Source organism: Dreissena polymorpha, chromosome 1 (genome assembly GCF_020536995.1).
Source record: "Dreissena polymorpha isolate Duluth1 chromosome 1, UMN_Dpol_1.0, whole genome shotgun sequence".
Lineage (NCBI taxonomy): Eukaryota > Metazoa > Mollusca > Bivalvia > Myida > Dreissenidae > Dreissena > Dreissena polymorpha.
Genome location: NC_068355.1, coordinates 144,072,213 through 144,096,644, shown reverse-complemented (window position 1 = coordinate 144,096,644; position 24,432 = coordinate 144,072,213). Strand labels below are relative to the sequence as shown.

Below are 24,432 nucleotides of genomic sequence, written 5' to 3'. Positions count from 1 at the left end.
GGCAGTAAATATGGGGCTCATTTACAGGTCAGATTTGAAATCTCTGCTGTAAAATGAGATTTTGAATGAATTAAAGGGAGGCAAATCTGTAATAAAAAGAACATGCATAAACCGTAGTTGTTTCCCTTGTTTGAACCATGCTAAATCCTTACAAGTTTGGAAAGAATTGGATGAAAAATTTGGACTTTATTGCATAAACACCATTTTCTCAATTCAAGGGGAGGTAATTCTGTACTTCATGGACCAATAATGCTCATTTTTTGTAGGGTTTGTGTCCTCATTGATATAAAGACACTGTGCAAATTTGGAAAGGATCGGACAAAAAATGTGGAAGATTTTTGAAAGTTTTCACAAAATAGGCAAAAACGAATAAACATGCAAAGTTCAACGAGCTCCTGCGGCCATGTCTTTTGACGAATCAAATTTCTTTGAACAAATTTTTCAGGGGCGCCTTCAAAGGTCATCCCTGTGAAATTTTTTGAAAATCTGATGAGCGGTTTCTGACAAGAAGATTTTTTAAGGTTTTTACCATATATGGTCATGGCGGCCATCTTGGTTATGTGATCAAATTTTTTTTAACAATTCTTTTGTCCCATGACCTAGGGATGCTCCACATGAAATTTAGTTGAAATTGGCTCAATGGTTTAGTAGAAGAAGATGTTTACAAATTGTTTACAGACAGACAGACGGACGGACGGACGGACGCCGGACGGTGAGTGATCACAATAGCTCACCCCGAGCTATCGCTCAGGTGAGCTAAAAACTGACAAAAGATGTGTGGTGATTAATATGATTATTCATTTTTAATGCACGTTTGTGATCATGGTTAAATACGAACAAAACGAGCTTACAGTCTATTGAACATTTTTATTACAGACAACATTAATATGTTAGCATGGAAAACATTTACACTCACTTCAGTATTGCGTCACAGGAAATATTGGAGACTACAATTATCACAAACAATAAAATTTTCTTTTATATATTGTGGCTAAAACATGAAGCATTAAGTTTAACAATAGCTGTACTAAATATTTAACCAGTTACACAGTAATTGCTACATAAAATACATCCACATGCTGTGTCAAGGTCTAGTCAATTCAATTATATTGTAATACAGTATACATAATGAATAAATTTTTTTTTCAGATTCTACATTTGAAAATTGTTTTGTTAATAAACCCAGTAAAAGGAAAACAAAATTTTAATCTAAATAGAGAAAGATAAGAATAATACCGAATACACATTTTTTAACTTATAAAAGTGGGTGGTTTTGAAGGCATGCCAAGCTTTAAAGTCTACATATAGCAACAGTATGGTCTAATATTATTCAGTATATGTACATTTAAAACTAAAATTTGAACAAGAAATAGTATTGTTCATTACGCTGACATTGGGGTGAGTAGAACAGCTTGGTATAAGCTGCCAATAGTCAAGCTAAAAACAAAAAATATGAATGATGAAATGCACATGCAAATTCTTACATTGTTTTGCTTTCATAAAATAGATTAAGTAAAAAATGTGTTCAAAAAACGCTTAATACATTTAAGGAGAAAATGATAATTTGATTAAGAGAATTATGACCATAACTGTAAACCAATAAAATTAAATATAAAGTAACAGAACATATGAACGTAATGTGCTACATAGATTCACATACAAACATATGACATTAACTTTATTATTTATACTTTAGGCAAACTACTTAATAAATTTGATATGATGTTAACTTAACAAACAGAAAACATCTAAGACTTAAACAGCAATACATATCAGTTTTAAAGATTGTACTTAAGTCATTGTAATCATTTACATAATCAACTTGATTTTACACACAATATATGATATAATAATATAAAATGATCTTAAGCATGTTCATCATGACTTCAGAATAAAAATATTTGATTTAAAACTGAATTAATTCATGACATAATATAGATTTACCCAATGAAAAACATAGCATCTATTGAAAATTGTTGCAGATACTGGAAAATGGGCTTCCTGTCATGATAATACAGCCATGGTAAATCCAACTAAAAACTGAATCAATATGAAGATATGAAGATGCCACTGAGTCCAAGCCCTCCTATTCCTCCTGGAGGCAACATCACAATCAGAATGAGTACTTCATTCACACTAACAATGGTACTTCTGTTGTGCACTGATCAAACAGTTTTGGGCTCTAACTGTAATCAGAGAGCAACATATATTACTTGTGTGTTTTACTCGTACACATCCGCAGACATATATGAAAATGCATAAATAAAAAAAAAAAGTATATATGTATGAATAGTGCAAATGATGTTACAGATTTAGGGATTACAAAAAAACAGACCTATTTATTCTTAGCAGACCTACATGTAAATCCAACCCATAGAAAGCTATGTGAACACAACACAAACACAAAACTGGAAATGGCACGGCAGAGGCCGACGCGTATCCCCACACCGCATGTTTGACCCAGGGGCGCCCCAGGGTTGGCAATGGGGACATGCATAGTTGAGATTGACCGTATTGTCATAAAAGAAGTTCAGTATCAATTAGAAGTGAATTGGTGTAGAAATGAAGAAATTATAGTAAAAGGCAATTATGGGTGGGCGTGGCCTACGTGGGCGGGGCGCCCCAGGGTTGGTTATGGGGCCATGCATAGTTGAGCTTGACTGTATTGTAATAAGATAGGTTCAGTATCAATTTGAATTGAATCGGTGTAGAAATGAAGAAATTATAGTAAAAGGCAATTTTAGGTGGGCATGGTCTATGTGGGCGGGGCGCTCCAGGGTTGGTAATGGGGCCATGCATAGTTGAGATTAACCGTATTGTCATAACCCTTTCCCCCATAAGAAGGAAAGTGAAAATGGCAATTGCAACCTGCATAAAACCAGAACAGCCTGCGAGTAGCTCACAGTCTGTTCAGGTTTCATGCTGTTTGCTTCTCATCAGTATCTAAGGGTTGGAAAGGAAGCCTTTATAACTTGAATTTAGTAAGAAAGGTATTTAATTAAATTAACTTTCTGAAGGAAAACACATGCGTCCAAATACGTATCTAAGTGGTAAAGGGTTAAGAGAGGTTCAGTATCAATTTGAAGTGAATCGGTGTAGAAATGAAGAAGTTATAGTAAAAGGCAATTGAGGGTGGGCGTGGCCTATGTGGGCGGGGCACCTCAGGGTTGGTAATGGGGCCATGCATACCTGAGATTGACCATATTGTCATAAGAGAGGTTCAGTATCAATTTGAAGTAAATCGGTGTAGAAATGAAGAAATTATAGTAAAAGGCAATTTTGGGTGGGCGTGGCCTATGTGGCCGGGGCGCCCCAGTGTTGGTAATGGGGCCATGCATAGTTGAGATTGACTGTATTGTCATAAAAGAGGTTCAGTATCAATTTGAAGTGAATCAGTGTAGAAATGAAGAAATTATAGTAAAAGGCAATTTTGGGTGGGTGTGGCCTATGTGGGCGGGGCGCCCCAGGGTTGGTATTGGGGCCATGCATAGTTGAGATTAACTGTATTGTCATAAGAGAGGTTCAGTATCAATTTGAAGTGAATCAGTGTAGAAATGAAGAAATTATAGTAAAAGGCAATTTTAGGTGGGCGTGGCCTATTCGGACATGGCCTATGTGGGCGGGGCGCTCCAGGGTTGGAAATGGGGCCATGCATAGCTGAGATTGACTGTATATTCATAAGAGAGGTTCAGTATCAATTTGAAGTGAATCGGTGTAGAAATGAAGAAATTATAGTAAAAGGCAATTTTGGGTGGGCGTGGCCTATGTGGGCGTGGCCTATGTGGGCAGGGTGCCCTAGGGTTGGTAATGGGGCCATGCATAGCTGAGATTGACCGTATTGTCATAAGAGAGGTTCAGTATCAATTTGAAGTAAATCGGTGTAGAAATGAAGAAATTATAGTAAAAGGCAATTTTGGGTGGGCGCGGCCTACATGTATGTGGGCGGGGCGCCCCAGGGTTGGTATTGGGGCCATGCATAGTTGAGATTAACTGTATTGTCATAAGAGAGGTTCAGTATCAATTTGAAGTGAATCAGTGTAGAAATGTAATTATAGTAAAAGGCAATTTTAGGTGGGCGTGGCCTATTCGGACATGGCCTATGTGGGCTGGGCGCTCCAGGGTTGGAAATGGGGCCATGCATAGCTGAGATTGACTGTATATTCATAAGAGAGGTTCAGTATCAATTTGAAGTGAATCAGTGTAGAAATGAAGAAATTATAGTAAAAGGCAATTTTGGGTGGGCGTGGCCTATGTGGGCGTGGCCTATGTGGGCAGGGTGCCCTAGGGTTGGTAATGGGGCCATGCATAGCTGAGATTGACCGTATTGTCATAAGAGAGGTTCAGTATCAATTTGAAGTAAATCGGTGTAGAAATGAAGAAATTATAGTAAAAGGCAATTTTGGGTGGGCCTGGCCTATGTGGCCGGGGTTCCCCAGGGCTGGTAATGGGACCCTGCATAGTTGAGATTGACCTTATTGTCATAAGAGAGGCTCAGTATCAATTTGAAGTAAATCGGTGCAGAAATGAAAAGTTAATGTAAAACAAGGGCTGTTTGTAAAACATGCATGCCCCCCATATGGGCTCTCCGTTGTAGTGACAGCCATTGTGTGAATATATTTTTTGTCACTGTAACCTTGACCTTTGACCTAGTGACCTGAAAATCAATAGGGGTCATCTGCCAGTCATGATCAATGTTCCTATGAAGTTTCATGATCCTAGCCATAAGGGTTCTTGAGTTATCATCCGGAAACCATTTTACTATTTCGGGTCACCTTGACCTTTGACCTAGTGACCTGAAAATCAATAGGAGTCACGTGCCAGCCATTATCAATCTACCTACGAAGTTTCATGATCCTAGGCATAAGCATTCTCGAGTTATCATCCTAAAACCATTTTACTATTTCGGGTCACTGTGACCTTGACCTTTGACCTAGTGACCTGAAAATCAATAGGGGTCATCTGCGAGTCATGATCAATCTACCTATCAAGTTTCATGATCCTAGGCCTAAGCGTTCTTGAGTTATCATCCGGAAACCATTTTACTATTTGGGGTCACTGTGACCTTGACCTTTGACCTAGTGACCTAAAAATCAATAGGGGTCATCTGCGAGTCATGATCAATCTACCTATCAAGTTTCATGATCCTAGGCCTAAGCGTTCTTGAGTTATCATCCGGAAACCATTTTACTATTTCGGGTCACTGTGACCTTGACCTTTGACCTAGTGACCTGAAAATCAATAGGGGTCATCTGCGAGTCATGATCAATGTACCTATGAAGTTTCATGATCCTAGGCCTAAGCGTTCTTGAGTTATCATCCGGAAACCAACTGGTGGACGGACGGACCGACAGACCGACCGACAGATCGACATGAGCAAAGCAATATACCCCCTCTTCTTCGAAGGGGGGCATAATAACGTAAAAAAATGAGTGAAAATCTCTGACCCGGCCCCGCCCCAACCCCCATTTCTTTTGAGCCAGGGGTCAGATCAAAATTCCGTCACTGTCACCGTCGCACATATGCTCATAGCTACCATGTATGTAAGTTTCAAGGTTCTAGTGCTAATGGCGTAGGAGGAGCAGGTGGCCAGGACGGACGGACGGACAGACGCACATCACCACAATATCCCCACTTTTTCTCCGAAAAACGTGGGGATAAAAATAAATAAAATCTTTTGATTTATTTCTTGTAACAACATTAAACTATCGTTAGTTTTGTCTGTCAACACTGTCATAATTGCCAGTTTCTTTCTAAATCATTTATGATATCTTAAAACGTATATCGAGGGGTTAAAGCCAGAACGTGATAACTCCATTTTTCAAATAGTGGAGAAAAACGCAAAATTAAGTTTTGACAGACTACAACTTTTAAATGAATATGAATATCAGCATAATATTTGGTTATAATATAGGTAATAGTAATGTTATGACATTGTAAACATATTATATGATTGCATACAATATTTTAATGCTTTTGTATTCAAAATAGCACTTACTTCATTCTGGCATAAACGTAAAATATATATTTTTTCAGAGTACCACTGTGTTAAGTGCACTTGGTGCTATTTTGCATAAGAATTGAACGCTGCTTTTCCTATGCCATACAGGACTTAGTGCCATTAAAGCAAAACAGCCTTGTGCTATGCATCTATTTTACAAGACTAAACGAAACATGTGCACTTAAAACAAGTTTATTTTAATAATCATAATGGTAATTCTTTTTGTAGAAGTACATACTTATTTTCTTTTGCATTCTAGATTTGAACAGGACATGCAAATGTGTCTCCAACCTTAACAATGGAAGAAAGTTAAGATTCAGATATTCTATTCCACATCTGCATATTATCTATCTTCTATTGTATCTGGGTCTGGAATATCCTTGAAATACTGGTGATATTCTGAAGGAATGATCCCTTCAGAGCAAAGTGATGGCAGGTCTTTCTTCTTTGTTGCTGTAATTGGAAGTTTGGAATCTACAAGGGTTGTATGTCACATTTTATAGAAGGTCCTTTGATAGAGGATTTGATTTGATTTTATAGAGGATATGAGTTTACCACACTGAAAACTGGTGTCATCAAAACTGCACTTAAAAAACACACACCCGGATCACAATTGTAGTTTTATCAATTTTATTTTTGTCCATATAACCTTTTGTCCGCTTACATTTACAACATTTGGCGGCATTACAGTTTAAGCTACATGCTTGAAATAAAAAGCGTCATAGTATTTCATAGGCACTACAACATACGAAGTTCTCTTTGGTGTAACCCTCACAATTGGTTCCCATTAGTAAATATACCAATGTAAATTTCTTTGCTCATTCTATGGAAGCAGGTACACTATCACACTCCATCTGGGTATGTCCACTTTCTAAATACTTTTGTTCAATGGTGTCTATGTTTTTACATTTTTCAATGCAACAGTAATAACCTATTTTTGATTTTGACCACTACAACAGTCAGAATAATAAAAGCTGCGCCATGAGCGCATGATACGCCCGTCGTTCGCCAATGAAGTAGTAAGGTAATAAATAACCCTTTGAATCATTTTTTTACTTCAGTTTATTTGTATTTGAATACATGGTTTATTTTATAAGTACATGAGCATGGAAATCACGAAATTTTGACGAACAAAGTCCCATAACTCTGGAACGACAATTCAGAATTCCGTCAAAAACGAAAGGGGATCAGGGTTTATCAATATTAAGATTGTGTTGAAATTTGAAAAAAATCCATCGAAGGATATTTGAGCTACAGTAGGACATTCAATGAAATCACGAAATTTTGACGAACAAAGTCCCATAACTCTGGAACGACAATTCAGAATTCCGTCAAAAACGAAAGGGGATCAGGGTTTATCAATATTAAGATTGTGTTAAAATTTGAAGAAAATCTGTCAAAGGATATTTGACGTAGCGTACGACGTTAACAGACGGACGGACGGACGGACGGACGGACGGACGGACAGACGGACGCGGGGTATACCATAATACGTCCTGTCATAGACGGGCGTATAAAAACAGACATTCTTTACTGTAATGGAAAGGGATTTCATGTAAGTCAAAAGACAGGTTCCCACTTCACAACAGCATTTTCCTTCAGTTTCGTTCCACAATAAACATGTCAAACTTGTGTTTTGTAAACAATAAAAGAAAATTTTGAAACTTTTTCTTTTTCTTTTATAATAAACTTGGCTCACACGAGAACATGGAATCGGTAAAACAGCCTCTAGATCAAATCTTATTTTACCATCTTAGTGGGAGAAAAATGTCTTTTAGATTAGCACCAATAAAGGCATATTCTCCCTATCTAATTACAAATTAGCACAATAGTTTGTGTATTCCTGTTTAAATAAACAAGATGCAATAATAATTCCTTAACAAGGTAAGGGCTTCATATTTTGTTTTTACCTTAAATTATATGCACAAATGGCTTATGTTTAAATGATTTAAAAGCACTTAAATCCTTTTGGCACATGTTTTTCCTCTCAATATGTATGAAAACTTATTGTGCCAAAATGACTTAAGTGCACTTGAAGCATTATGGCATACACCAGATTTGTCGATAAGCACTTAGTGCACCTTGGTTCTTTCGGATAAACTATGTTGTATTCAAGATGAGATTCCAGGGAATAGTGCATATTGTAGAGCGTTGGAAAAACTTAATGAAAGTGCAAAAAAGTGATTTTTGATAAAAAGTGCACTTATCACGTTCTGGCTTTAACCCCTCGATATGGCCATTATATGTTTTACCTACATCTACATCATAATTAGAATATTTGATGTTCCAAGTTTATCAGTCAAAACTACCCCGTAAAATAAGAAGTACTCTCTTAAGATTTACAAAATTTTACATTGCCATTGCTAATGCTAGCATTGATAGTTGCTAAATAGCTGTTACCTGCTAAAACATAGTAGAAAACAGAGTCCCATTAAGAAAAATTTCAATCTATAAATTTTGATAAAATAATTAGTTGTTCACCTGAAAACCGAAGGAACTAAACTATTTTAAACAGCTTTTGTGATGTTTGTGCAATTACTGTGTCTTGTGACCTTGCTTAAACCGTGGACTTTTTATGAGCTTGGCTGAGATATCAGTAGAACAAATGTTCTCATCAAGGTTCATGCTCAATGGCAAAATATGTGACTTAGTGTTCATAAGGTTTCCCTAAAGACATGTAAGGAAAACTGCCCTACCCCAATGGTAGCAATCTTTTTCAATAATAATTTAAAAAAATCGTTTTCAATAGACAAAACCCATTTTCATACTAGGCCAAGATATTAAAAAATATTCTGGGCAAGTTTAATTCAAGATTGGACAAAACATGTGACTGCTATGGGGTTAACTATAGCCAAGGAAAACTCACTTGTCACAATGGCATGCTCCTTGCAAATGAGGTTAAACATAATAAAATAAGTTTAATAAGGGACAATAAATGCTTTAATATAAAGCAAAAACATATGCAGACAATTTACTGGTCAGATTTCTTTTATATTATGCCTCCTTATATCCACACGATAACATCTTATTAGCAGAACAAAGCTTCAGAGAAAATTTCAAGATGTAAATAAGCAAAAAAGACCTCATATGGTTCATTTATGTCATTTTGACTGAAAAAGTGACTTCTTGACGGATGACAAGCTCACACTAAAGTAATATTGAAAACTGTCTCTCCCCAGGCCGCCATGTTTTTCAATGGACCGGATTTTCGAACTTTGCCAAGACATAATTAGAACAAATGTCTTTACTTTTAGACTTCTAGATTGTCAACCAACTTTTTCTTTAGTTTGACTTAATTTTTTACCACACATGACACAGTTTAAAACCTGGCCAAGATATTGGAAAATGTTCTGACAAAGTTTCATAAAGCTTGCATGCAATAACTGTGGCCAATGAATGTGATACAAAAGTAAACGTTTGCGGCAAACAGAAATAAAAGGACAGACAAAAGATGATCACAAGTGGACACTATCAACAAGTGAGCTAAAAATACTACCAAGTTTAATAACATGTAAGGCAGGGGTTTATCTAGCCACTTTGGGAAAATGAGTCTGGTCAAATTAGGATTTTTTCAATCGATAAAATGGCAAATTTGGACAAATATTATCGACAAAAGTTACCAAAACAGATTTTTTTCATCGACAAATATTGACACATCAGGCCTTTTTCTGGCCATTTTGGAAAAAAATCATGTAAATTATAGTTTAATAATTTATGAGATGTTGATCAAATAAAATTAAGATATAATAATCATAAGACACTTCTTTTTTGTCTTTTTTTTAAATGGATTTTTTTTTGCAATTTCGTTTGGAATCGGGTCCGTTTGCTTTGGGATCGGGTCCGTTTTACGGCCTTTTTAAATAGCAGAACACCCCCTGCATCAAACCAGAGCATACATACCTTCTATCTGGTGATGGTGAGTTAGACTGCCTGTCTTCATCTGCACTGCGAGACCTGATAACAGTCAGAGATTACAGTTAATATGTTGAAGACTAAAAAAAAATTAAGCTCTGTCATTATCTATGTAATTGAAATATTTAACCCTTAACTTTGCAGGCTCTGAAAATTGGGCAACTATTGGTAGTAACTTGTTTGTCCAGCCATTCTCAAAATCTTAATTTCTTTTATCGGTCAATTACTGGCTCAAAGTAAGCCGTTAAATGGGTAGAAGTCAATTCTTGATGTAATTAAAGGCAGAAGTTTATATGTCTAGGGAGGTTTTGCATTGACATTTATGTAAGTAGTTTACATGAAGGCTTTGCTTCGGATAAAATAGTTATTTAAATTAAAATAAACAAATTGTTGCAACAAACAAAATCCAGTTTTCAATATATTGCAGAGTTATTGCTGAGACACAAAACATAGCACAGGCCGACAGACACAGACGCCAGCAGATTGTCAAGTTTTACAGCTCAAATTTGTCCATAAATAGTCAAGCTAATAAAGAGAAACACTACATTGTGCATACAGCTTACCTGCTCTTATAATTAGGTCTCCTTGGAGATGGAGTCCTTCTTGGGGATCGTCTGGGTGACCTTGACCTTTAACACGATCACATTAATTATAGAGGCCGTATACAATTGAAAAAAACATTAAATGTGTTCAGACAAATTGTCAATATCAATTTACATTGAGGCACTCAGAAAGTTGTGTCAAAGTAACATGTATACACAAAATCAACGAACATTTCGTAAAATTCATTTCACCCATAAAAAATCAGTGTTCCTTATAGTAACTTCCACGATAACCGAACATGAGAACTACCGGTACCTCATGCTTCGGAAGCATCCCAATGCCAAGCTCACATTGGCTATTAATTGTTTGCATATTGTACCCAGAAATTCACATGGAATATATTGTAACACAAAAAATAACAAGAGCACAGCTGAGCATAGCCGGTGCCAACGCTCGGCTGCAGGTGCAGTTTTGAATAAATGAAAGTTTGCCAGAAGAAATTTTTGCTTATTAATTTTTTTTTATTAGAGGTCACAGTGTTCTTGAACTTTGACCTAGTGACCCAAAAATGGGTATGGCGTGTAGAACTCATTAAGGTTCAGCTACATATGAAGTTTCAAAGTTGTAAGAAGCACTTTGATTTTAGAGCCAATGTTAAGGTTTTAGCATGACACGGACGGCGGACAGCAGACGCCGAGCTCCTGCTGGCTATGACAATACCTCAGGATTTCTCCGAAAACAGCTGAGCTAAAAACTAGCTTTCTGTATCTCTTTAAATCTATGATATCAGACCACATCTAGCATAGAAATTTTGACTATTGCTGTAAGAAACATTGATTTTTTTTTGTGTTAAAAAAATATTCTTGATTTTGAATGTATATGGGCTTTCAAGTTAAATATATTAGCAGCAGGAGTTACAAATATAAAAGTTACTGACATGTAAAATGCTATTTTTGTTGATCATGTTCAATTACCTGTCATAGTTTTGTCGCAAATAAAGGGCTGCGTACAGTGAGTGTATGCAAAAGGTTGACAAAACAACAACAGGAATGACGAAAATAGAATGAGGATGAGTGGGTGGCAGGTATTTCTAGACGATTTTACGGCCGGGCAGGAAGAGGGCCCTTGAAGAAACAATGAAGAAAATTCCCCGGTGGCTTTTTTAACCCTCTAGATGCTGACAGATAACTTAGAAGACATTACAGTGGTCATTCTGACGGCAGCAGTGAGACTTGCAGTCAGGACGCAGTTTGAATTTAGACGGCTTATAGCGCGGCTGCTCAGATGCTTTTTGGCGGTATTAGCCCTGGTGAGACGTTAATGACGTGACGGACTTTATGTTGGTGGAGCGTAGCCTCTTGTCGTTAACTTATTTGGGACAATTTGTGAATTTAAAAGCAGCGAAGGGATGTTGCAGACTTGAAAGTGATCCTAGCAATTAAAACAGATACGATTAAGTAAAAAATAGAAACATGCATTGACAATAAAATAACAAATATGTTTAAAATAACAGCATATAGAAATTAATTACCAACAAAGGTGTAAGACTTGACGTTAATTCATTACATTTTAAAAATATGTATCAAATAGAAGTAAAATGAAACTTACAATGTATTATATGTCACCAAATTATCGAAAGTGCAATTACAAATATGTGTAAAGTAGATAATATGCCTAGGAATTTCTAAACATGTTCAGGCTAACACAAATTTTCAAAAGGATTAATGGATAATACAACTTATTCCAAAGTTCAATAAAACAAAAGTGGCAAAAATTGACCAATTGTAATAGATAAACTAAAGTAAATTATGTGAAACTTCTGAAAAAAAACAGGCTAATTTTTTAGTTAAAAATCAAACTTCTAAAAAAAAACATTACTGAATCTTAATCAAAAACAATGTGGCTGAAACTAAATAAATAAATAACTCCAATGGCATTATAATATTAACACCATGATACATAATACTGACTTGAATCTTGGGAACATGTTATAAAATAAGCAGCATGGATTCGCAGACAACGTTTGTGAATTGTTTCATGAATTACTATTTTTATGTAATAAATTATATACCTGGACCTGCGATCATATCCACGCCTTCCACCGTCGCCACCACCACCTCTGTACCCACCACCACCACCACGCCCCCCTCTCCCACCCCCACCGCGACCCCCTCGACTACGCCCATTGGATGGCTCTACACGAACACGGCGTCCATTTATTTTTCTAAAATGGCAAAACAAAAACTGCACTTAATCACAATAATCATTATACAAAAATTATATACATGCTTTATTTTGCAAAACTAACATTTACATAACACTTAACCAAAGACTCATATTACAATCCAAGCAGCTGCAATCACCCGTCAAGACTAAAAAAGCCAAAAGGTGTTCATGGCCTGATTGCATACAGGGCATATTTGACTAAACAGTTAAGTTACCCACCACATGCACAATAGATTCTAATACATAACGTCCAACATTCTCATTTGGAGAAGACAACCATACTGCTTAACACATCCTACAGCAATACAGGGAGCACCAACTCCGGGGTGGAAATCTATGACCAGACCCTGTGAGCCTGCAGGAGAAGCTGTACAGACAAGGGAAGGCAAGACCCTGTGAGCCTGCATGAGAAGCTGTACAGACAAGGGAAGGCAAGACCCTGTGAGCCTGCAGGAGAAGCTGTACAGACAAGGGAAGGCAAGACCCTGTGAGCTTGCAGAAGAAGCTGTACAGACAAGGGAAGGCAAGACCCTGTGAGCCTGCAGGAGAAGCTGTACAGACAAGGGAAGGCAAGACCCTGTGAGCCTGCAGGAGAAGCTGTACAGACAAGGGAAGGCAAGACCCTGTGAGCCTGCAGGAGAAGCTGTACAGACAAGGGAAGGCAAGACCCTGTGAGCCTGCAGGAAAAGCTGTACAGACAAGGGAAGGTACAACATCAGACCACCAATAAAATATTGAGTCTCTACCCCAGGACTCAGAGTGCAGGCAATCAAGAAGAAGAAACCAAAGCAAATCTTAACAAAATATTGAACAGAACATTAGTTGCAATAATTTTGGTATACAATTGTATTTTGCCTTAATCTGCTCTGACTTACGTTCCATCAAGAGCTCTGCATGCATCACTGACATCTCTTGGGTCCTCAAATTCCACAAAGGCAAAGCCTGGTGGGTTTCTAGCAATCCACACATTCCGAAGTGGCCCATAGCGAGAGAATGCATCCTCGAGCTCTTGCTTGGCTGCTCCATAGCCTAGATCTCCAACATACACTTTACAGTCACTTGGTCCTCTTGCCATGATGACTACAAAATAACATGCACAATGTCAGGGCTTCATTCCTACATTTCTTGAAAACACCACAAATTAATAAGAATGTGGGGTCTTGAAATTCTCAACTTGGGGATACTCTTTATTCTCCAAAACAACTCAATTGAATGTCCTATTGGTCATTTTCAGACAGTGTCAGCTATCTATTCAATGGCTGAGGCTGATTTTACATTGCTATGCGCACCTGTCACTCACCTACATCATTTTAACAAGATGGCAGACTATACAGAAAATAAATTGTGACTCTGCAAAAATGGCAAGTACCGATAAAAGTAACGATGGAGATTATACATTTAGAAAGAGATTGATGTAATGCATGTGATAATCGACGATGCATAACACGTTTTAGATACATGTACCAACAACATATTTATTAGTAATCTTATCAGTGGATGCTCACGAAAGGAATGTTGTGTATACTAGCTTAGAATTCGGACACGTGCGGATACACGTATTTAGAGTTTATTACGTCATAAGAAAGTGACCGAATAGATAGGAATGACCAAATAGATAGGAAGGAAGGATATGTCACGTAAGCAAGTGTTTGTAAATTGTTAGTGTTCAGTCTACTCGCAAAGTTAAAACATCTGACAAGATTATCGTTGGAAAATGGGATAAGACAAAAATGCTGGTTTTTTTCTCAGCATTTTGGGAAGATGGCCCATGGCTTAGAAATAGGGAATTTTATCGGCATTTTCAAGAAATTGGGAAAATAAATTGGAATTTAAAACTACATGAAAGAGTTCAACATCTTTAATTCACAAACTCCACAAACACCATCATGATCAACAGTTTTCCACATACATGTAATAAACTCACACAAAGTCTTCAGTCACAAACTTATTTCCCTAGTTTCAACATGTTGAATATCAGTCGGCACTTTGCTTTCCGAAATCAACGATGACGATGCAAAAGTGTCACTTGTTATTAAATTACTATCATTGACAATGGAAGGAGTTTCAATGGGAGGACTTGTACATGTTGACAATGTTTGTTTATTTAATGATGCTTGCTTAAAAAAAATCAATAGTTTTTTTTTGGCCACATTTTTGCTAAGGAATCTTTTTCAAGTAATATTTCAATTGTGTGACATCTTTGTTTTCCATTCAGCCAAATCACAAAACACTTAAATTTCATCACAAATATAATAAGCACCTGAACAACACAGAGAATATCGGGCAGGCACACGAATAATGCTGATGTTATCCAAATTGCGGTATAGTCTAACAAGAGCACCGCCTTGCGGGTGCAGACCGCTCATCTATTTTTCTTTTTAAAGGTTTAGGGACCTATCTCAACACTTCAATCACAATGGAGGGAGGGTGGGGTGGAGTGTATAGTGTGGGGGTGTAATCATTAATTACATTATCTTCAAAAACAGAAGAAAAAAATATAAAAAAATTGGGGGGGGGGGATTCTTGGGTGGGATGGTTGGACGGTGTTTCAAAAAAAAATTTATAAAAATTAATATTTGTGTTTTTAACCATGTTTCAAAATATATATATATTTTTTTTTTTTTGGGGGGGGGGGGGTATAGTGTAAGGGTGTGGTCATTTATAAGATGATCTTTCAAAAAAGAAAATAAAAATAAAAACTTTTTTTTTTGGGGGGGGGGTTCTGGGGTCGGGCGTGGGGGTGGTTTGGGTGGAGTCTATTGTTGTTTGTCAGGTAAGAGTTGTTTAGTCAAAGTATCAATCAAATCTGACCATAAATAAAGAAGTTATGGCAATTTTAGCAAAATTTAATAATTTGACCTTAAGATTCAAGCTCATTCAAAGGTCAAGGTAAAATTCAACTTGCCAGGTACAGTACCCTCAAGATTGCATGAAAGTTTTTGAAGTTTGTAAGCAATAGCCTTGATACTTTAGAAGTAAAGTGGATCTAAACACAAAATTTAACCATATATTCAAAGTTACTAAGTCAAAAAAGGGCCATAATTCCGTCAAAATGACAACCAGAGTTATGCAACTTGTCCTGTACTGTCCCCTTATGCTAGTTTGTGAGTGTTTCAAGTATGGAAGCAATAGCATTGATACTTTAGGAGTAAAGTGGACGAAAACACAAAACTTTACAAAATTTTCAATTTTCTAAGTATAAAGGGCCCATAATTCCAGTCTTCACGCTAAATATTTTAGACCAAGAGCCCTTCGGGCTAATCAGATAGAATTTTTAATAGCCCGAAGACAGTTTCAATAGCCCGAAAAGGTTAACATACATTTTATGACTTTTTTGGCTCGGAGCAACAAAAATATTCATTTCCAATCAGAAATAACTTCTAATGAGTAAAAACATTTGCCTGTCCCATTTTCAACAGACTGTTTTATTTATTTTTTAAACAACAGCAAAGGCATGCTCCCCGGACATTTCCATATCTCAGTGTTTCAGATTGATGGCCCCAATTTCCTCAGGACAGGTTTCCTCAAATGGCTAAATGGTCAATTTTTTTCAGGACATTTGTCCTAAATCATGAAACAATTTTCATACAGTTTTGTTAGCCCCCTGAGCCCTAACCTATTGTACTTTTTTAGTCTTTCTAGTTGCAATTTCTGGTGAAAACAATGCGAAATATTATAAATCATACCATCCGTATCACCGCATGTGTATTCATCATTCTATAGACATTTTCATAATGAATCTCGAAAATAAATTTAAATCGACAAAAACAAAACTGTATCCGAAAATAACAGTCCGAGAATATGAAAGTGTTTTGCACATGAAATCAAATGTGCATATCGTATGATTCAAGAAAAAAGAAAACCAGTTACCTAGCAAATACGTAATAAATACATAATTTTGTTAACATATTGCTTAAATATATGCTATTGCAGTGCTTTATTTTGCTAATCAATCACTCAAACTTTTTCATTTGCAACGTTTGCTGACTTGTACGATTTTCTGAAAGTAGCGAAGATTTGTCGTCAGTTGTTTTTCTATCCGCTAACCAATCAAAAATCAATAATAAACTAGTCCATCTCCGGAGTCTCCGTAAGAGTGGAACTCAGACGTGTTGATTGGCTAACGACTTGTACCGACTACTTCCATTGATTATGTCTTTAACCAAAGTGGCTGACCGGTGTTCATGGTTTTTTTCACTTTGTTTATTATTTTACGCTAAAATATTCAATCGACCGGTCGGGCTATTTAATATGCATTTATGATCGACCGACCGTCCCAAGAATCGACTCGAGCTACGGGCTTATAGGCTAATTCGAAGACTGTAATTCTGTCTAAATGCCAGTCAGAGTTACATAACTTTGCCTGCACAGTCCCCTTATGATAGTTAGTAAGTGTTGCAAGTATGAAAGCAATAGCTTTGATACTTTAGGAATAAAGTGGACCTTAACCCAAAACTTAACCAAATTTTCAATTTCCTAAGTATAAAAAGGACACAAAATTCTGTCAAAATGCCAGTAAGAGTTACATAACTTTGCCTGCACAGTCCCCTTATGATAGTTTGTGAGTGTTGCAAGTATGAAAGCAATAGCTTTGTTATTTAAGGAATAAAATGGACCTAAACACAAAACTAAAACAAATTTTCAATTTTCTAAATATAAAAAGGGCACATAATTCTGTCAAAATGCATTCCAGAGTTATCTAACTTTGCCTGCCCAGTCCCCTCATGATAGTTAGTAAGTGTACCAAGTTTGAATGCAATAGCTTTGATACTTTATGAGAAAAGTGGACCTAAACACAAAACTTAACCAGACGCCGACGACAATAGCTCATAATAAAAAAATATTAAAATAGATGAGCTAAAAACTGTACCAGACTGGATCGGAATACGCTTTGTTAAAAATTGAAAAAGTCGATGTCATTAACTTTTTTTCCCAATTGGGAATTTTTTAACAAATTTTGGGAAAAAAGTATACTTTTTGCGATTGGGAATATACATGTAGCTGAATTTCAGCTATAAAATCGGGCCAAAAAAAACCCTGAAATGGTTTCATTTATATGTTAGTGAATCTGTGTCATATCAAATTCATATGCATATATTGCTGTATTTTGTTTGTGGTGCTGTACAGTTAACTGAAACAGCATGGAACTTAAATTGACATTGCAAGGTAAATATATTAATATTAATTAAAGTAAGTTAAATGCATCAATTACCATTTAATGTGCTTGTTTATATTTTTATGTTTTTCCCACAACTGCCTCTGATACGATTAGGTATTCACAGAACATTTTTGCCCTTTTTTGCCTAAACTGCACGTTAAAATTACCTTTTTGAAAGTAATGCGCCTTGCCCCTTTGCCCTCTTGGGAAAAACACTAGAGTTTATGTATATAAAATACCCACCTGCACTGAATGTTTGCTTTTTTTTCGAAAAAGACTCGCAGAAACAAGAGGAATCACCATAGGATGACTTATGCCCCCTATAAACGCTTGATAGAAGTTATGAGCTTTTTTCGAAACCTAAACGCAGATTACAAAACCTAAACGCGCACCCTAAGTTCAAGGTCACAGGGGTCAAAAGTTGTGTGCGTATGAAAAGGCCTTGTCCATATACACATGCATACCAAATATGAAGATTATATCTCAAGGGACATAGAAGTTATGAGCATTTTTCGAAACCTAAACGCAGATTTCGAAACCTAAACGCGGACCCTAAGTTCAAGGTCAAGGTCACAGGGGTCAAAATTTGTGTGCGTATGGAAAGGCCTTGTCCATATACACATGCATACCAAATATGAAGGTTATATCTCAAGGGACATAGTAGTTATGAGCATTTTTTGAAACCTAAACGCAGATTTCGAAACCTAAATGCGGACCCTAAGTTCAAGGTCACAGGGGTAAAAAAAAAATTGTGCGTATGGAAAGGCCTTGTCCATATACACATGCATACCAAATATGAAGGTTATATCTCAAGGGACATAGAAGTTATGAGCATTTTTCGAAACCTAAACGCAAAGTGTGACGGAAAGACGGACAGATGGACAGTCCGATCACTATATGCCCCCTTTTCTTCGAAAGGGGGCATAAAAATTGTCTATAAATCTTTTATATTTAAGACAAAGGCCAGGTATATGACTACCTTTCTTCATTAGACCTTTTCTAAGAATGAAATTAAGCAGTTAGTTAATTAAGCTTTCACGAAATACTTTTTATAACACAATCATTCATTCATTTAAAAAAAAAATTACCTACCTACCCAACTTTTTTCAACACGTTACAGGCAGGGCTTTATTTAAGCGGACGCCCGCTTGCCCGTGCCGGGTTAAAATCGTCGCGGGCAAGTGATTTTCCAAAGTAGATAGTCCGCCGGGCAAGTCCGTTTCGTATTAGCATAATTGCGGTATTTTTTTCGACTTTTCCCTTTGTATCTATTTATTTTCTTTGGGTCAATATATTTTTTTATCAAGTACAAGTAAAACGAGATTTGATTGGTCGCTTGCGTTGTATAAGCCAATCTAAACGCTCAAAACAAGTTCTACTCGGCAGACGTTTCAACATGGCGGACGGTAGCGTCCAGCCGATCTTTTCATTTAAAGGTCCAGTGCCGATTTAATATCGAAAAATGCTATTTTATAAATATGTATATTCTAAAACGAGTGGTATCATCAAGAGAAATAGCAAAAATATTAAAATACTAAAAGCGATGATCTTGTTTTCCGTAAACCGCCCGGGTATTTCCTCCACCTATTTTGGCTGTGACGTCACTCGCACTCAACGCTCATGACACGGAAACTTGTCCATTGTTATTACGGATCGAAGCGTGAACACCCCGCGCTTAATGTCAACATTGACACTCAATATCGTGCTATGTTAATACAGTTCCATTTATACAAGTTTTATAAAAATCGTGTGCTTTTTCTGTGTGTGTGTTTTGCACGACAATCGTTATTCTACTGTTAGTGTTGTTTTTTTTTTCGGGTGCAAAAATCGTGCAGAAAGGGAAACAAGGGTCTATTCGGTTTTGACAAGGATGATGTTACTCGTAAGAAATGGATTAATAATATATTATACGCATGTATGTATTAACGGCTTAGTTACAAAAATAAATTACAACCCTGCTCTTATTATTAAGAACAAATAGGTTTATAAGTGGAACAGCGAAATACAAAATGACAAATACATTTTATTTGATAAATAAACAAACAAAGCTACAGCTAAATAACAACAAAGTATCAAACATAACATTCTTGTTCTGATATTGAACTCAACTGAATTACTGTCTATTACACATATTATAAAAAGCCATTTTAAAATGGAATTGGAATGGTATTACTTAAAATAGTAATATTATTTACTAACATCATCCATTATGTTATATTGAAATATTCAGATAAAAATGTAAATTGAGGAGGGTTTGTGTAAATTGTAATTATTAGTACAATTTATTGATTTCATAAACAATAACAGCTTGACATTCTCTGTAATGGGTATCCGAACAATCGCTCCCACAGACAATCGATCTAACGCTAAGTTTGACAGGGCGGACGTTCGCTCTTATATAATTTGACACCACGGCCATTGTTTCATACAATTAGATGCAAAACCTTAAAACATAGTATACGCCGATCAAAGGTTAACACCTATAATTAGCCTGTTCTGTTCTTTGTTCTGTTCGGTTAACACCTATAATTAGCCGAAAATTAAATTTACTTTGTGCGTATTATCATAAATACAAGTTGAACAATATTTCAGCTTCTCCAACTTCTCAAACGGTTTATGTAAACAATGTAACGATCTAGAAGATCACTTTCATTTTTTACTCGAATGTCCAGTTTTTAATAGCCTCAGACAACAATATATACATAGACAATGATTGATTTCTAAGTTTCTTATGTTTCAAGAATTCCCATGGCTACCAGTCAAATTGACCCCAGTTACCATTGTTGTGTATTAGTCCATACAGAGTGTCATGGAGTTTATGGCTATTTGGCCGATGACATGTGACTTATCTGTGGATATATCACAGCTGATTATTGCAGACACCGCATGATTTTAGATAAGAGATTAGCATAACCCCAATTATATCAACAAACAATCATAAAATGTATTACTATCAGACGAGTGGTTAGCTTACCAAGGGGTGCAGCTCCATGTCATATAAAAGTCCCACTCTGCCCACTTGGGCCTACACCATGCTATTATTTTGATTATCATGTGATTCTAACGGAAGTTGTATTAATCAATGAATTAATATAATTTGTTCACACTTAAACTCTTTTATTATAACTGGAAACAATGTTTTAAATTAAAATTCATGTCATTAGAAATACTAACATTCCTTCCCATTCAGAACCGGTGCAAGTATCCGCTCTATTTGTTTATTATTAACCAGTGCTTTGTGTAACCAAGTCATATTCAACAAGCTTGTACTGTAAAATAACAATCAAAAAATTATTTTTCCCCCGACACTAGCATGAAACACAGTTATATGTATTTCTAATCCGTGTTCCCAACACGATGGTTATCTTGAGCATTGACAAAATAAACATCGCTGTCCGAGGCAGAATCATAAAAAATCTGACAAACTGTCGCTTAATTCTGACTCATGCATGCTAGGTTGAACGGAAAACTCATCATAATCTCTATTTTCCATTTTCCATCAATTTTTCTAACTTAAGTTTCGAGAGATAATACATCCGTTTGAGAGATAATTCGTCCGAAGCTTTATAGTGCCGGTTCGTTATTGAGTGCATGTGACGTCACTCCCGGTTTGAATGAAAATGTCGAGAACATCGGAATGTGTGAAAAATCGCGACTTTGTTCTATTCGGTCTCGCTTATAACACCGTATTTGAAATGAAGTGAGGTTCGAAATAGTTTAGATATGCACTAAATTCGATAAATAAAGGTGTTTTACGGGATTTTTAAATCGCGGCACGTGAACTTTAAACATTTTAAATGTTCTGAACCAGACCAAAACAACAATGTCCCTGATTTTAATAACAAGCAAGATAAAATTGTTGGTCGTTACTGTGCTATTCCAATTTTCTTGTATAAAACCACTCAAACTGAAACAATTTCAGAACAGTTACTAGAACTGGATGAAGAAGCATATACTAGTGATAGTGATGTCTATGAACATGAATATAATAACTGTGAAAAGGATTGTTCAGAGTTTGAAAATCATGTTGAATATGCAGACCGTTTAAAACTTGCTAAGAATGCATATGAAGAGTTTCTCACTATTTTAAACTGTGAATAACTTGTTTGTTACATATTCACAGTTACAAATAGTGAGAAACTCTTCATCAAAGACATCAACATGATTTTCAAACTCTGAACAATCATTTTCACAGTACTATTTTAAGCCTTCCCCCTTTTAATCGTATATAGTGACAAGTATACCGTTTTAAAATGTTAATTAATAGTAATAAACTCTTCATATGAATTGTATCCAATAGTGACGATTCAATGAAATAAAACTGTCCAGATTTTGTTTTGTTGACAACTTTATATTATAAAAACGATTATTATTTTATTTTTGATACATTGAATATAGCTGAAATTAAATCTAGCATAATAATTCATGTGTATCAATGCTTTAAAGATCAAATGACAATAAAAAATTGACTTCAAAATAGGGCAACCAATTTTTATTGAGGGCAAGTAGATGTTCAAAGTAACTTGCCCCCCGGGCAAGTGAATGTCAATTTCTTACGTTAACCCCTGGTTACAGGAAACAGACCTATTTTTTTTTTAGGCCTAACTACGAAAAAGTATTATCTCTGCATCCACCGACTTAAATTGATTAGGCCAAAATAAAAAATAGGTCCGTTTTTGGTCGCCCAACTCGGAGCAGACCCTCAACATTTTATTGGGGTCATAAAAAAAAAAAAAAAAAAAATTTCATTTTGGTTCATATAAGATGTAATATCAAGCAAACAAAGCATATAAAAACATGTATTTCTTATTAAAAGCTTAAGTAGCCTTCCATTTAAGTACCCCCTGCCCCCATCCCCCCCCCCCAAAAAAAAAAATCCCTATTTTTTATTTTGGCCTAAGGAAACTCATTTAACTTCAAGATAAAGGTGTCAAGCTTGTTTGAATTTTTTTGTGCATTTATGATATATTATCTGTTAAGGTGTTAAGTGGATGAATAAACAGGAAAAGAGGCTAACACTAACAAGTAACAGCCATCAACATGATCGAGCCTCCATGATCATGATGAATCGGGCGCCACTGCTCGGGCGTGTCATGACATTTTGATATAAATCTCAGCTACATTTGTGATCTGAAAGCATGTCTTGGCCATTTGTGCTATATATTAGACCATATACTAATGCATGAAACTATTTTCATAAAAGTGAGTTTCTTACCAGGAAATCTGCGATATTTATATTACAGTATGCCTTTTCTGTGTAAATTACGTAGCTTCGCTTCGCTGGCTGTATCGATTTGCTAACTGTTCAATTATTTAACCGAATAAGGTTACACTTCACCATATCTCACGATTGAAAATGCACCGGTTACATTTCGTCATGTCGATCACGACTAGTCGAATGCGATAAAAGCCATTGAATCATTTTAAACATAATAAAGTGATCTGATACGGTTTTGTATTTGCGGTTAGACTTACACAAAAATATAAAAAGGAACTGTTCGATGTTTGTTAAATAAAAATTAAAAACATTCTGCATGGGCGTATTTGACATTCATTTGGATGAAGCATAACGGTTATCAAAGACTGTGTGGGCCCCGGGGGGGGGGGGGGGGGGTAACTTCCGAAATTCTAGGGTAGGGGTGTCCCGCTGAGACTTCCGAAATGTGACCCATTTTTATACCGGAACTTTGATAAAGTAGACTCCTTTCGATACAAGATTTTTTTTAAAGCATACCCATTTGTATACGATACCATTGAGAAAATGGACCCATTTCAAAACAAGAATTTTGATAAACTGGACCCATTTAAATACTAGAATTTGATAAAGTGGACACAGTCAAGTTTCTACATCTTTCCCGTTACTGAAATTTACTGTTTGATACCAATTTATATACAAGAATGACATTTATCATACCCATTTTGATACTGATACTTTCAAATCTATATGCATTTATATACAAGCAAATTTCTGATTTCAATACCCATATCTATACTTAGATGCTAAAAATCATACCCATATCTATAATTTCAGTCCAAAAACACACCCCATAAAATCGGCACACCCCTATATACCCGTATATAGGAAGATACCCCCCTCCCCGGGTGTGGGCTGACATTTTAGCGTGAAAAATATTTACAAAAAAACTTTCAGAAATTCCATCTCACCCGTGGCTTCGACAGGATCTAACCGATGATTGGTGTTGTATCAGCTGGCTAGTACTCAGGGTGCAGGATCACGTGACTTTGTGGGCTTCCCCTTTTTAACTTTAATGGATTTGTACACGACATTAAGTGGTGCTTTATTTCAAATAACTTTTTAAAATTATTTTTCTTAAACATTTCAACAAGTGCATATAACACAGATTTTTATGGTGCTGATGACAATGTAAAATTCATCGGAAGTACTTTATTTAATAAGCCTGTGTTCTTGTTCAAAACTTCGGTATCTACTGCATTCATTGTACACGGTTATGCTTCACGCAACGTGAAATTTTGTCTACGATTGCAGACGTATTCATTATTCTTATACCTTTTTGCATTTTTTTTCAATAATTTGAGATATTTTTAAAAATTATTTTCTTAACGATGTGTTTAC

The 24,432-nt window shown here is 36.0% G+C and overlaps 1 protein-coding gene across 1 annotated transcript; it reads right to left on the bottom strand.

The window, feature by feature from the left end:
* Positions 1-847: 847 nt before the first annotated feature.
* On the bottom strand, positions 848-23,174 carry LOC127853874 (RNA-binding protein 1-like). The gene is made up of 6 exons (XM_052388677.1): positions 23,053-23,174; positions 13,555-13,759; positions 12,525-12,677; positions 10,474-10,539; positions 9,899-9,952; positions 848-2,186 (listed from the first exon to the last, which is right to left on the bottom strand). The coding sequence occupies exons 2-6, from the start codon at positions 13,752-13,754 to the stop codon at positions 2,183-2,185; spliced, it is 477 nt and encodes a 158-aa protein (XP_052244637.1). The 5' UTR covers positions 13,755-13,759; positions 23,053-23,174; the 3' UTR covers positions 848-2,182.
* Positions 23,175-24,432: the final 1,258 nt, after the last annotated feature.

Excerpts from the sequence above, each read along its gene's own strand:
- LOC127853874 (XM_052388677.1), bottom strand. The coding sequence starts at position 13,754 with ATGGCAAGAGGACCAAGTGACTGTAAAGTGTATGTTGGAGATCTAGGC. Across the intron at positions 10,540-12,524 it reads GGATATGATCGCAGGTCCAG|GTCAAGGTCACCCAGACGAT; the intron begins GTATATAATTTA and ends ATCGTGTTAAAG. Across the intron at positions 9,953-10,473 it reads AGACCTAATTATAAGAGCAG|GTCTCGCAGTGCAGATGAAG; the intron begins GTAAGCTGTATG and ends GACTGTTATCAG.